The sequence below is a fragment of the Xiphophorus maculatus genome, chromosome 15 (assembly GCF_002775205.1).
Source record: "Xiphophorus maculatus strain JP 163 A chromosome 15, X_maculatus-5.0-male, whole genome shotgun sequence".
NCBI classification, from domain to species: domain Eukaryota; kingdom Metazoa; phylum Chordata; class Actinopteri; order Cyprinodontiformes; family Poeciliidae; genus Xiphophorus; species Xiphophorus maculatus.
In genome coordinates, this window is record NC_036457.1 from 13,260,764 (window position 1) to 13,276,834 (window position 16,071).

Sequence of the window (16,071 nt, forward strand, 5' to 3'; positions counted from 1 at the left end):
CACAAAATTGATATAAATCCTGGGTTTCTTTTTAGGCTCTGTCTTGTAGAAATAACACACATTCATGACGAAAAGATTCACTTCACACCTGTTGTTGGATCCGATGACAGTCCGCATTTGAAGAACTCCCCGTTCAGGTCTGGTGAATGACTTTTGAAGAAGTCACATGATTTTCAATAAGTGCCTTGTTGAGGAAGAAGGGATTGGAGGAGAGGTTAGTGGAAATTATTGTTTTTCCCAGCTCCAACATGATGCTTTGAAACTAATTTATGTTGGTCATGATTGAAAAGGTTGATCATTTCTTGAAGGCTTTGGACAGACATTTTTGCATAATAGTTTAAGTTGAAGGGTTTTCAAGCCTGCTTACTTACATCACACCATCTCATTTGGACCTATGTCCAGACTTTGACTAGGCGTGTTTCCGGTGTGTTTTGGAGTATTGTTCTGCTGTAAAATTCAAGTGTGTCTCAGCATAGGAACTATAAGTTTCATTTACAACAAGATCTTGTCCAGGACTTGAAGAAAAACAGCAGCACTGGGCGAACACAGAATCACTTACAAGTTTGACTGTCAGTGTGATGTTCCTTTTATGAAATTCTGTTGGTTTTACACCAAATGCAGCAAGGCGTTCCACAGAATAGCTTTTTCGAAGTCTTGAGGATCATTAAGATGGATTTCAAAAAATTTGAAACAGGGCTTTGTTTTTTGTCAACAATGTTGCAGCGGAAACCTCCCATCCTTGCAGCTATTTCTTATTGTTCAATCATGAAAACTGATCTTAACAAGTAATTCAGGCCTGCAGAGATTTAAATATTATTATGGGTCCTGGACGTCCTGGGTGCCAATAAACTCTGAATAATTTTTGCAGGTCGACCACCACTGCTCCATGTTCTATCCATTTGTACATAAAAGTTCTTACTGGAGTCGCAAAGTCTAAGGCCTGACCTGTAGGGGGACATTTTTCAACATCAGAAAATTTTTGTGCCCTGTTTCCATATTTTTTAGGGGACCCTAAGCTCCCCCCCCCGCCCCCTGATTCCAGGTTGAAAGTGTTTTTGAAAGCATCTCTTTTGTAAAAACGCTGATGTATTAGTAAGAATCTGGAACTATAACCCCAAGTGCATCAGAACTATACATAATAACAACAACGGCGAATGACGTGTTCATCTTGTAGTTTATTAGTCTTAGAATCCAATAAGACACGGAGAAGAAGCTCAATTTTGTCATCACTCCACAGAAAATACTGCACTCACACTTTGTTGTTCTCCATTCTCGTTTACTCCACATTTAGTGCCACTTACAGGTATGAGGAAGTAAAAATAGACAACCTGTTGTAGAAAAAAATGTTTTCATGTGGATGGGGCCATAAAAATTGCTTTTTTAAAACTTTTTCCTGACTGATAGAGGAAATACCTTTTTCTTCACATATAGCATAATATCTTGCCATTTGTGATCTCTTAGCCTACTTTGTGTTGACAAACAGGTTCTTGTATTCTTGATTCTACACGCCTGGTATTTGTCAGGCCTTTGTCAGGTGTAGCGAGTAAAATTGAACCAGAAGATTTTAGGTAATCACAGAAAATGTATTATTTGAGAAGAGGAGAGAATATATTTTCACATAGGGATTTTCCAGTGAAAATTATGTGATTATCTAAATCATTTAAGAGTGAACCTCAAAAAAAAAAAAAAAAGGGTTGTAGAAAGAAATCCATTAGGGAGCTATAAAGTTTTCCATACCACCGTACAGGGAATTGCATGTAGACCAAACAGCAACTAAGTAGTACTTCTAACCCTTTAGTATGGATTTATTCGCCTCCATTCTTTTCAGACAAGATGTTGCATCTTAAGTAATAATATTTGGTGCTTTGAATTATAATGATCGTTTTACATTTGTTTACACATGTATTAATGAGAAAAAAAAATCAGTTTCTGAACAAAAGAAAGAGTTAGACATTACTTTTCTTGAATAAAAGTGTAAAATGTAATATATTTTATATATATATATATATATATATATATATATATATATATATAAGGACTTTCAATTGGACAGTTGTGATTCTCATTTCTAAGACAATGAAAATGAAACATAACACGCTTGGAAAACAGGAAGAATCCTTATCAAACACCCACACATAATGTGTTCATTATGATCCACTTTCTATTACATTATCTGCACACCATTTACCATGACAAATAAGTCCTACATGAGTCATATTATTTGATCCATATTTCCAGCATTAACAGGCTGTACTTGTAAAATTCGATAACTGGCAGCTGAAAATTAGCCGTAAGCAGAAGTAAGCAGGTTCTTCCAGATTGTCTGTTTTTCAGAGCGAAACATGCCTTCAGAGAGGTAGAAAAATATCACATCCTTATCTTGCTTCCTAAATTAAGTAGTACACCTTACATATTGTGTAGTCTAAAATCAACCATGCCGGCCGGCATGTGAAGAGAGAGCTAGAATGACAAGCGCGTGGAGAGGTGTGGTGTCCAAACTTCTGGGCATTTGAAGCAAGAGAATGAGTAAAGCAGACTGCAGAGCACTCACACTGAGCTGACAGAACAGCCACCGTCCTTCCTCGGTTGCACAGACAGTCTCTGAACGGACACAAAAGAAAACAGCAGGAAGTGAGTTTTATTAGAGAGTAATATTAGTGAACTTACCAGCAAATCATCCATGCTAGCTGAATCAACGCGCATTCGAGGACTAAAGCAAATGACGATGCAAGTGACGCCCTTGTGATCTAACTCTATTTGTAAGTCATTTTTCTTATAGTTGTAATTTTGCACATTTTTAAAGGACTTGTCATGGCATCCACAGTGGAATATGTTATCTTATCACCGATTTAAGTAAGGAAGATCAGCAAAGGTCATGCTTGGACTTCAGGAAGTATAAAACAATCAAGTGATTTACTCTCACTGGGAAGCAGTTTTAATCTTTATTACACGCTTTAACAACATCCCGGAGAACTTCTCTTGAGGAAGTCTGATTCAGGAGGAACAACGGCAAACGTAAATATGAAGCCATGTTTATGTGCATCGTTTGTGTGTAGAGTGGCAGGTGTATCCCAGTGTGTGCAACACGCAGCCGTCCTCTGAAGAAGTGCACACAGAAACACCCACAACACATTCACAGAAGAAAAAAAAAAAAAAAGAGGAAACTCTCCTTCAATGAGGTGAACAATACTCGGCATATCTTGTCATATTTTTACTACACGCTTCCTCTCGATGTGACAACTTCCCCACAGTTTTCACTACTATACTACGGGGCTGCATATGAATGAAGGGAGATGCACAACACCGAGACAAACACACACGCGGAAGCAGAGGCAACGACAAGAAGGGCTGTTTTGCAACTAGAAAGAGGAAGGTACATGTGTCACACATGCTCTTGTGATGCAATGTGAACACTCTCGCACACTTTCACACACAGTCTTATCCAATCTCGAATGCAAAATATCACGCTTATCTGCAGCGTAAATTTACAACACACACAAAAAAAAGCTAATGTCAGACATGAGACAAGGAGGGATTTGATCCTGAAAGCATCTCCGTCCCCCTGTCTCTCCCCCACTGCGCTCGGTTTACCCCTAAAACACACACGCACATCCATGTTTGAACTGACCAACCCTCCTGTGTACACCGTGTCTCCCAACTCTTTGTGGGTCCTCCTCTCCAGCACAGTAGATTTGCATTGGATTTGCCTGTCAAATAAGATGCATGGGAAAACAGGAGCGGATCTCTGGAGAACAAACTCCTTCAGAATTCCCCTACCCTGGTAGACTCCGGAATCCCATCCAACAATAAAAAAAAAGAAAAAGAAAAAAAAAGCCAAGCAGGATAAGGGCTGATAAAATAGTTGGACATTAATCTCCTTTTATTCATACATCTGTTGTTCACACAAAGTCTTTAACTATGGTGGATGCGGTTAATGAACGTAGCAGATTCAAATTGGCACAAAGGGAGATTCCTGGATTCCCCAAATGTTTTTTTTTGTTACTGTCTTTTGGTTGCCTTGGATTTTATACTGTTAATTATTGAGTGCTGGCTGCCACAGATTATGCCATTCTCATAGACATTAAACTATCACCGACTGAGGTCACAGCATTATCATTCAACTCATTTATTTTGTACAGTTGTTTGCTACAATTAATTAATTACAATTATTTCACTGAGCTTTTTTCCCCTTTCTTCATTAAGCATTTCAAAATCAGTCAGGTTAGATGGACAACAACAGAGACCATTATTTCTCAAACCTTGCCACAGATCCTCAATTGAATGAGGGCCATGTTATTTTTCCTGCCACACTTCATTTTGCATTGTAAAAGGAAAGGGGGAAAAAAAAAGTTACTTTCCGTTCTCGTCTGACTAGAACACCTTCTTCCACATGCTTTATGTGCCTCCTACATGACTTGCAGCAAAATATTAATTGGGACTTTCTTCTTGCCACTCTCCTATTCGAGCCAATGTTGTGGAGAGCATGACTAGTAATTATCTTGTCGACATATTCTCCCACCTGATTTGTAGATCTTTGAATCTCTTCCAGAGCGTAGCCCTCTTAGCTGCTTCTGTGTCCATCAAATAAAATCCTACTAAAACATGTAAATGACAAATATACATTTACACAGCAAATTATAAAATAGTATAATAGTAGTATTAATGACATTGGAATGTACTATAATACACTTACTTAATTCTTGCAGGTTTGTGATGGGGTTTCCCATGTTCAGTGGTCAATGGGTGAAAGGTGGGGTATATACACTACAGACAGGTCACCACTCCATCATAGGGCAACACAAAGACACACAAGATAAACACCTATGCATGCTCACACTTACATGTAAAGAAGGCAAGAGGCAAGTTACATAAGCAAGCCAACAAATAAACATGCTTAGACTTGCTTAAATTAATCATAGCATATTTTACTGCTGTTCTGGTATGCTGAATTTGAGTTCTTAAGCAGGAGTTTCAAATCTGAGAAGGGAATTCTTATAAATCCAACAGTGATAGCTTGCTAACTAAAAAGAGGGAGTCGCTAAACTTCCGCCAATTTCTCCCTTAATATATTACTGACACAAACAAAACAAATGAAATAAAACAGTGGCATTTGCTAAAAGCTTTCTTTTATTTCTTTCTCTTTTATTTGTCAGATTTTTTTAAATAGCAAACTGTCATTGGCAAGGTCATGGAATGGACCAAACGGATAAGGTCTTTAGAAGTAGCAGAACTTTTCAAAAATAAATTTGATAGCTTTTTAAAAAGCTATCAAATTAGCTATCTTTTAAAAATCTTGACACAAAATGTCAAGATAATACTCAAAAAACAGTGAAATTGAATGAGTCAACACGACACTTCAGGCATGTTTTTGATGAGGAAATAATATTATAACATTATATGAAGCTGAAAGCAAGTTGATTTTACATAATATTCTCCTTTAATGTATTTTTACTTCAGTGCTACATTGCTAGCTAAGGCAGTGGCTAACTGCACTGAGTTTTTTTGTTAGTTGAGCAACTTTATTCTAATTTTTGACAACATTTATGCTGCTATGTAACAAGCTGAGATAACTTTGTTACCTTCAAACCAATCAATTTTTGTTACTACATTTAAAAGTAAGCACAAAGGAGCTTTGTGTAGTCACTGTGCAGTCTTTTTTTTTAAATAAATCTTTTCTTCATGGTCTACTTGGAATTCAATACCATTAAAGGTAACCTTTTTGTGTGTCCTCTGTTAAGTTCCTGCTGTTGTGTTTATCTGGGGTTTCCTTTCAGATGGAAAGATAATCTATGACACAAAACATTTGTTGCTGGGTTTTTTTATTTATATACATATATACACTACTTTTGTGCAAACAGCTCTCTGCTAAAACACATAGCATCTCTAGTGTGACCTGAAAAAAAGTGATTTTTTTTTTTAGTATTCAGGTGGTTAGAGGTTCACAAACCGCAAAAAAGAATCCCACCATAAAACCCTGCCATGCAAACCACAAACAAACATTACACATGCCCCCCAAATCTGGACAAAATAAACACAGTCACACATGGATAAGTCTACACCTAAAACGTGTGTTTATAGGAGCAACAATATGACTGTATCCGTGTAATGGTGATAGCAATATGGTTTTGACTAGTGATGCTGAGCTGGAGGAACAGGCCAAGCAGGTTGAGCTGCACTTGATACAACAAGAAAGCACATGATTTACAGGAAGCTACTCGTGTTTCCTCAGTGAACCAGGGAGGGAATACTGAGTAGAAATGGAAAAACACTAAAGAGAAGTCCATAACAATGTTTGCAGAAATAAACTTTAAATAACAAAAGAACATACTATTTGAGCTCACTAGTAGGACCATTTTCCCTATTAGCTTTTTGAAGGTATTTACTTTTAATATCAAAAGAAATGAACAAGTGATTGCAAAAGGTGCACCAAAGGACTCCTTTGTGTAGTTGCAGGTTATACCGCAAAGGTCCAAAGTTCAAACCATGGGATAGATCTGATCAGAACACGTCAGAAATCGACAGGAAACCATAACATCCTACCTAAACCATTACGTTTTTGTAACACAAATCAGAAAGAAACTTTCACTGTGTACAGACTTCAGCAGCAGCTTCGGTGACAAAAAGCCAAAAAACATGACCTCTGTTAGGTATTAATTTACCAAACAAAGGTTAATATGTGCTATCTATCTTGCTCTCATCTGCCCACAAACTCTTGCACATATTTTGGAAGATGCAAATTGTCAGAAGCAGTCAGCAAATCCGTCAGTAAGCATATGCTTGCACCAAATTAAAATGAAAATAACTGTAGTTGCATGAGACGTATACAGCACTCTACTGGCCATGATTCCCACACACTGAAGGTGAACAGATGAACTCTGGCAGGTGTGTCTCTACAGGACAGATCTCTATGTTGTTTATCATCCCATAAGCAGCAACAAAAAACAAAACATCACATTAGGGCCACAAAATATTGTTTCCTCCCATCCCCCTTTTTTTTCCGGAATCGCTTTATTAATAATGTACATATTTAGTAATGTACATAATGTGAACTTCTACACTTGATGTGTGGGTGTTGATGTTGAAGATCTTAATACTGCATGAGAAATTAACCCTTTCCTCCCCCTACGCGCACACTTTAATCATTTGATGATACGACCAATGTGCTGCATGGAAACCACCTTCTGCAAAGATGCTCAAAAAGAAGAGATGTTTTTTTAAAAAGTAATCAGGATTAGAGCATGCTTTAGTTACTGTGAGCATGAATCACATACACAGCCGCAAGATTAGCATTAGCATCTACCCTTTTGTGTTTTATGCGCTCTTCCCCTGTCAAACCAGATATTTACATACACTGTCTAAAAAGATTTGGCCAGAAGAAATATGACTGTGTTTTTCCTGATTTGAGTCAGTCAGGATTAGCAGAATTATTTCCATCTCCTTAATGACAAAATAACAAGAGTGAATATTTTTACAGATTTGCTTTAATATGATGAAAGAAAAAGTTAAGAAGAAGTTTACAGAGATTTACAGAAACTTGTCAGAACTGGTGTAACCAAGTCAGGCTTGTAGGCCGCATTGTGCACACAGCCTTTTTAGTTGGTTTCATAAATTGAGCACCGATTTGTAATGGCCACAGAAAAACATTGACTTTGTTGTCCACAAGCTTTAATTTCCCAGCTTCATCGTTGAGCTGATGTTCCTTTTCCCTCACTCACTTAAATTGTAGTTTATTTGATCATTTGCATGGTAGTGGATTTACTAATTGAAACATTTAACTCTAATGTTGTCAATTAACAAGTCAGAATCTTAAAAAGCCATGTCGTTATCATCATCGCCGAGTTCCCAAATTGTTTAAAGATACAGCAATCTTAGTGTATGTAAACTTCTGAATTTCATTAGAGCATTGAACAAATCCACAAAAGACTGTCTCAAATTCTACTTGACTATTTATGCATAAACTGACAAATATTTATAAAGGAAATCGAGGTAGGGAGCTGTGTGCCACCAATGGTCTTCCTGTTTGAAACACATACTGAGAAGAAAACAAAAGGTGTTTTCATAAAACCAATGCAGTGCAAAAATATATACAACACACTTTATTTAAATTAACAATTTAAATAAACATTTTTCTTTTTTTTGCACCACTCTTCATGCTGTGTACTCAGTATGTAGGAAGGTCATTGGTGGTGCACTAACTTCTACTTATGTTTCCTGTGTAAATTTTCACACCATGCAAAGTATGTCATTAAAGGCTGTAAAAGCTCATAATACAGCTTTGCCTAAACTGCTATGACTTGTTTTCGGACAGTTACAAGTTCTTGGGTCTTGGCCTCTCTCTGACAAGCTTTTGAATTTAGAAATTAGATTAGTTTCTTCAGTGGCTTTTTGTCTTGAGAAATGGCTTGGACACATTTTCATGGCAGAAATAAATGGTGGCTCTAATGCACAATAATTTGTCCAGAGCTGAAATATTTCTACAGTTTTGATGGCCTGTCAGGGATATTAAGGTAAACAGAAAGCTCGACAATAGCGCTCATAAGAGTTGCATGAAGTTGGTTTGGGGAAAACAGGCTCATTAATCTGGTCCACAAATTGATATGTGGCATCTTAGAGGCTATGCTTGAGGGAAACGCGAAGTGGAAACTTTATCCCATTCTGTAATTTCTTATTTCTGTTAAACTACTACTGGCAGATGAGCAAACACTGTTCTAGCAGCTGTTGCCATGGTGTTGATAACTGAATTAAGATCCCACTAAATCTTAGTTATTCAAAGCAGGAGATTAAGTGCCAGACAATGGAAAGACAAAGGGCAAAACAAAAAATACAGAAAAGAGGATGCTGACTAACAAGAGGAGATTAACCCTTTCGGTGCACAGCACAGAAGCCAGACATGTGAACTGAGAAAGAAGCCGTACATCATTGCCACAAGTTTCATTTTTCACTTTCTGCACATAGCCCTCTTTATCTTTGAGCTGCAGGGCCAAGACAGATTACAGTTGACATTTCTTTCTTCTTTTTTTTTTTAGGCTTAAAAATGTACATCTATAAAGTCGGGTGTGAATCCCACGTCTCGCAGCTATAGATGAGGGGTTACATTCGGAGGTAGATGTTTATCTGTGCAGTGGTCTGATAGCGCGCGTGTTTTTACCAAGGGAGCGTTTAAATGAGTGTAATTTAAGGGGCTAAAGAGGGGGCTTTGTTTGCAGTGTCAATATTTATAGTGACACATGCTGGATGAATGCTGACTGACTCTACTTAAATTGTATGGGCGTGTGTTTGTGTGTGTGTGTGGTTGGGGGGTGAGTGGGAGTGGAACACGGAGCATGAATAGGCACCTGATGACATGCCCCAGTGAGACAACTAAGGTCATAACCATAACTTTGGTATCTTAAAATCAATAAAAAATGTAAGTTATATTGCCTAAAGTCCTTGCGGTTGCAAGTAACTGTTTGTCTCTTGTCATGAGTGATACATTTTTTTTTATATATTTTCCCAGAAAACAGAGAAAGTCTTGTTTTAGCATCTAATACAGGCTTCTGGTTGAAACTCTGAACAAGATAAAGTTTAGAAAAGTCAGCCACCGCTGTGTAATGTGATTTATTAGCAGACCCCACATCTTACACAATCTACAAGCCTGATTTGCATTGCAAATCAACGGCATGCAAATGAGGGAAACACAGGCTAGCTGCAACACTTATCTGCAAAGAACACCACCCTACATTCTTTCGCTTGTGTATAAAAAAAGTAGCTTTACTCTTGCTCTTTATTTAAGAGACACTTATGTTTATCAGAAGGTTTTACCAGAGAAGTTCAGTTTTTATTAGCGGTCAGAGAGTATCTTAATTTCTAGAGTCAACATTGTGACTCATTCATCCTCATCCTCTCTTTTGTTTGACCTGTAAACTACAACCGATCACAACTTTGCCTCCAAAGTTTCTTGTTGACACATACACTTTACAGCCCCAAGCTACCGTTACATCAGAGAAATCATCACTTTGATTCATACGTGACCTAACTATTTATACTATAAACACGGCCCTGTGGAGAGCCCCCGCCTCTCCCATTTTCCATACGGGATGGTGGGTCTCCCTTTTGCATAGGCCTCTTACACACCAGAATTGCTTTGTTGCCATCTAGTGGTCATTTGAATGTAGCAACTTCCTCCTTTTAAAACTTTTGATGGTAAACACAAACAAGTCCATACAAATCTTAATTACCTCAAAAACAAAAAAACTTTATTGTTTTATTCACAGTGCCCAAAAGTATACAGAGACATCAGGTGAGCCACCCTGACATATTTTTACAGTCATTTTTGACACCAAGGGCTTCTATTGAAAGATTACACGCTGCACAAAATGTTAGTCCAGAAAGTAGACACTTGAAATCCTAAAAAATGAAACCGATCAATGTCCTTCTACTGCAGATATCCCAAGGTTTATAAAAACGTTTAAAACTTTGTATATTTTTAACATGAAAACAGTCAAAAAAATTAAGAAAATCAAACTTTGAATTGCATTATTTAAAGCATTAGGTCAATGTCTTACAAATTAACAGTGTATAAAATGCACAGTGCCTTGCAACAGTATTCATACCCTTTGAATTTCTCATTTTGTCACATTGCAACCACAAATTTCAATATATTTTATTGGGATTCTATGTGACTGGTGAAGAAAGAGTAGTGAATAAAACTGAAGTGGAAGGGGGGGAAACTATGGTTTTTAACTATATATAAAAATGGTGTGCAATTGTAATCAGCCCCCTTAAATCTGATACCCTTAGAGATAATCCAGTGCAACCAACTGGCCTTCAGAGGACACCTACCTAATACTAAAGAGCGGGAAGCAGAAGGCCACTGTTGAAAGCACAATTTCCTGTTTGAAGTCTGCTCAACATCATGGGGGAGACAGCATAAATATGGAAGAAGGTGCTCTGGTTAGATAAGACCAAATTAGATTTTTAACTAAACATTGCAAATACCTCTGCACACACCATCCCTATGATGGTGGCAGCATGATTTTGTGGGAAAGCTTCAGCAGTCACAGGAAAACTAGTAGGGGTTGATGAGAAGCTGAATGGAGATAAATACACTGCAATCCTCGAATAAAGCTTGTGATTGGCATGTGATTATGATCCTATTTCACGAGGATAATCATCATAAACATACAACCAGAGCTACAATGGAATCATTTAAATCGAAACATTTCCAGGCGTTAAAATGACCCAGTCAAAGTCTTAAACCCCAAATCCAGTTAAGAACGTATGGAAAGACTTGGAAACAATGCTTGCAAAATCTGAACTTGAGCTATTTTGCAAATAATGAGCAAGCATTTCAGTCTCCAGTTGTACACAGCTGGTACAGAGATACCTCATAAGGGTAATAACTAGATACATTTCTGTTTATAAAAATATTGGCTGATGGGGCCAAATACACCACAATTTTCAAATCTGTATTTGTAAAAAACATTAAAGAAAACATCATTTCATCTTCACCTCACTCACAATCACTTTGAGGTTTGTCCTGATTTATAACAAAAAACCCCAATTAAGTATATTAAAGTTAGTAGTTGTAGCATTACACTATGTTTAAGTTTAGGACATATGGATACTTTTGCAAAGCCTTTTTGTTCTTTTGGAGAGAGTGAAATACAAGAACTTAACAGAAATAGATGTATTTGAATATCTCATGGTACCAAATTACAAATTGTTACAGCTTCACACTAAACTTGCACATTTTACTGGTATACATTAAGATGCTGATTTTAGTAAAGCTGATATTACTCCTGTATGCAAACATACAGTACATGTTAGTCCTGCTGAATATAACCAGTATGGCTCAGTTACCCTGTAACAGTGTTCATTCTGAGAGGTATTCAAAAACAAGGCAGCCTGAAGCTTGTTGCCTGGACCAGGTCTGCACTGACAGTAAATATATGACTCATAGCGAATAATCTGGAGCACTTGCTAGGTAGCATATTCAGAAACTGATGTGTCACTTTGTTCCCGGTTCATAGCTGCTTTCAGGTTTGGAAGCTGTAAAAATCAAAACAGGACTGAAACAGTGTTTCGGGTCACTTTCTGCTGCTCAAAGAGGCAACTGCGCTCTTTGATCAACTTAACCCCGCCAAGTGTTTACAGAGGCCTTTTTGTCTGTGCTTCCCCGTTGCACCAGTGCTGCTCGAACAAAGTGGAAATCTTAGCACAGCAAGCAGAGTGCCATTGTAAAGACATATATAGTTATATAACCGACATAAGTATACAAGCCAGAACTATACACAGGAGTTTAACGTTATTGCACTGCACCTCTTAACTGGGGCAGATATTGCAGCTTGTATAACTTTAACCAAACATTTCTCGTCAAGCTCATAATTTTATACCATATTCTGCTGGCAACAAATCTTAAATTCAACAACCTCTGGTATACAATATTTAAAGCAGGGAGGCAAACATACATATATTCTATACTTGTATTTACAAATACTGGATGACCTGCTATCAAAAGCTTTATCTTCACATGGCTCAGTGCATCCATGGACGTTAGATATATATTACCCATAAATATCTTTTTAGCCAATGTTTATAGTAACAGGTAGCATATACTTTAACATTAAGTGAAGCAAATAAATACAGTTGCACATAGGAATTGGCTAGTGACCAGATCTAGATGATATTTAGCTTGAACAGTGATAGACTTCTGGAAACTCAACAGTCTGATAGCTTCCCAGTCAGTGAACAGGCCAAAGCTATTGCTGTCTGATTTATCCCATAGGTTTGAAATAAGATGGCGAATACTAAATACTAAAAAATAGTGTGTCCCAACAACTCTAACTGTTTTTTTATGCAAATGAGCTTTATTTGAATTTTTAACTCAATAACTTTAAAGAAATCTCTGATTTTCCAAGTTGGAATTCAAACTTCAGGTGGTGTTATTGTTGTATTTCCAATCAGGACCGTGGAAAATATGACTTCGGAGTATAAACAGAATAATAACACAGCACAAACACTATTGTGCTTGGATTCACAATTTGGTGTGGAATATGTTACTTATTAAAAAAAGAGTGATAGTTAGCTATGTACAGTAACACTGAGATGTACCAAACAATATCAGAGAAAGCACAAAAGGCATAGGAAGCATTAAAACATGACTTTTTGTTTCCTGTAGGGAGAAGTCAGCAAACAGGGATTGTTTGGGCAGAAGGGAAGAAGATATTACAGAAAAGTTGAACATGCTTAAATGTTGGCAGCCCTTTGTAAATATCAGAGTGCAAATAATGGGCTACATTGTTCTCTAGAGCAATGGTTCTCAAACTGGAGCTAAAGTACCTCGGTGATCATGTTCCCTTTACCTCTGGAGTCAAGATGTAAATCTGGGAATGACATTAAACCCAACAGACATGTTCCAGTTCCAAGTAGGGATCACCTATTATCATTTAATTTATTGTTAGTGGGGGAAAAATATTGCAGTATGAAATGTGATTTATGAACTGGTGCTGTCTGCAAACACTCCCAACCCAATTCCAACATGATAGGGATTGCTATTCTTAAACTATTAGGGAATCAGTGAATATCAGTATTTTAAAATATGAATTATTATGATTCTTGCACGCTGTTTAGTGGCCCTGCTTAATGTAGATGGTGTACCTAGTGAAAGGCCTTTAATGTTGTTGCAATAAATATGACAAAATATGGTGATGCAATTAAGCCCATATTGCTTAAAATAATATGTCAATCTAATCACATATTGCAATGGACAATTATAAGACCATATTGCCCATACTGGTTTTTAAAACTTCACCACTTTGAGTTTTGAAAACCAATGGGATTTTCTAAGTACTATGATATGAATATCAAGTAGTCAAGGTATTATTACTAATAGAAACTAATAACCACATTTTAGAGGTGAAAATAAACAGTATTTACAGCATCTAAGAACATGATGTATGTGCAAGACAACCATAGTGGATTCTGAAGTCAAGGAGTTTCTCACATATATGTGAGAAACTCCAAACTTCAATTGTCATTTTTGTTAATTTTCTCCAAGCATAAAGCTTGGAAATTTCACCTGTTTTGCATTGTATTATTTACCAGAGCGAGGTGATTAATCCTTTTTTGTTTAACATAACAAACTTAAAAAGTCCAACTACATCTCGATAAAGATGGAGGTACTTGGAAAACGTAACATTTACTGAGGAGTTAAAAGTTTGAGAAGCACTGCTCTAGGCCTTTCACAGCTATGAATGCTAACTATTCTAGCTGCTAATATAGGGTACTAAAAACAGCTTAATATTTGAACTCCATATAATTTCTTTTTGCCCTAAAATAAAGGTAAACCCTGTTTAATAATAACTCATGCTTTTTACACAAGGATAAAAGGCTAAAAAAAATATTTAGAATACTTTTAGATTCTAATTAAATGAAAAACGGAAACTAGCTAAAAGCAGAATGGTGTACAGCACCAGCTATGTCAGAGCTGTACAAAAACAAAAATTGGAATTTGGACACAAAACCTAAATCAGTACATCCCTCGCTAATGTATATTTTAAGTAAAGACATCAGTGTTTCTTCATCAACCTAAGAAATACAGCACACAGGACCTGCTCAAAGTGTAGTAAGATGGAAGCATTTTTCAAACAAAAGCCTTACATAGCAGAGCTAATGTGTTATAAAAGTACACCAACACCTTGACAATACTTCACAGTTCTGAGATGCCAAATCTGACCCTGATACTGAGTGAAAAACCAACCAGGAACAAGATGCTACAGTACAGAGCCGGTGTTTCAGTGCTGATATGGCTGAAGAACAAGAGGCAGAAACTTTAATATGAAACATATTGATCAGAAACCCCTTTTTTTTTACTGACAGACCAAGCGGCTGTTAAGGCTTTGTTGTGTATGAGCTTGTAAAGTGAGGCTGTGATTAAATCCAGTTGGCTTTTAGAGAAAAGTGAGAAGAGTTACATTTTCAAGTGACTTACAGAGTACAGAGATAAAAAGGTTTTGGCATGTGAAGTGTTCAGGTTATCCATCACAGTATATACAGTTTATACAACTTATAATATCAAGATAAACCTTTTTTTATTTTATTTGGCTCTTCAAGTTGGTGATTCAGCTCAACAATGAAACATCAAGCCGGCAACACTGACCTAAGCCACTTTTAGTGTGAGTCATTATTTAAATTGATGATCTGAGTCAGTCTTACGCCGAGAACATGCTGGATGTTAAAGTGTACAGTACCTCGACATAACGACTCAAAGCTAAGAGTTAAAAACGCACTTCAGTGAAAGGTAGACAAGTGAGATAAAGACATGAAAAAACATTGTACAAGAGTGCAAGCATTTTTAAATTTTAAAAACAATAAAGGATGTGAGGAGATTGTTATTCTGTCATATTTTTTCAGCAAAGTCCAGCTGGCTTTTATATACGTCTCATTTTTATTGTTCTTATCACTATTATGCCAACTAAACCCATGTTAAAATTCACATCTGAACCCTCAGTTAACACATGTTAACTAGTTAACCTTTTAGTTCTATTTGAGCGCAAAGTTACAAACAAAAGCATGTCCACATTTGTTTTTCTTACTAAGATCATTCTGCTCCTCAGTAAATCCACTTCCATTTCTGTTTCTCCTGCAATGCTACATTCAACCACAGCTCCACCAGGGGGAGCTATACTTCTTGTTTCCTGGCCACACTGCCTTCCAGTGCTCTCACTGTAAGGGCAACCAGCTGTGGAAACAAACGTGCTGGAGAATAAACATGGATTTGGATTAAAACGTCTCCCCTCCATGTATGCTGGAGATTAAAAACCATCAGAGCAACAAGAGAGACATTATGGGATGTCCTCTGCCTCCTCTTGTCCTCCTTCAGGCTCAGGCTCTTCGACATGGGGGTGAGTTTTTGTTTCTGCAAGTGTGTGTACGTATCTGAGTCGGCTCCAGCAAGCCTTGTTCTTGTGCAGGTGCCCCATCATTATTTGGCTGAGCATGCTGGGCTCAGTGAAGCGCTGCCACTCCTCAAACAGAGGCTCCACGATGTAGGAGATAAAACCTGAAAGATGTGAAACTCCTTAATAAGGG

At 37.2% G+C, this 16,071-nt stretch overlaps 1 protein-coding gene across 5 annotated transcripts in view; it reads right to left on the minus strand.

Moving 5' to 3' along the window:
* Positions 1-2,040: 2,040 nt before the first annotated feature.
* The window catches only part of pde7b (phosphodiesterase 7B), a 32,776-nt gene continuing 18,745 nt past the window's right edge, over positions 2,041-16,071 (minus strand). For 4 of the 5 annotated variants that reach the window (XM_023347550.1, XM_023347551.1, XM_023347549.1 and 1 more), the window contains one exon: positions 10,214-16,042. In XM_023347550.1, coding sequence (XP_023203318.1) covers positions 15,825-16,042 — 218 coding nt within the window. In that variant the 3' untranslated portion in view covers positions 10,214-15,824. Of the gene's footprint in view, positions 2,602-4,519; positions 4,596-4,693; positions 4,782-10,213; positions 16,043-16,071 lie in introns of those variants that run through there. The other variant, XR_002754014.1, reaches the window with a different exon arrangement.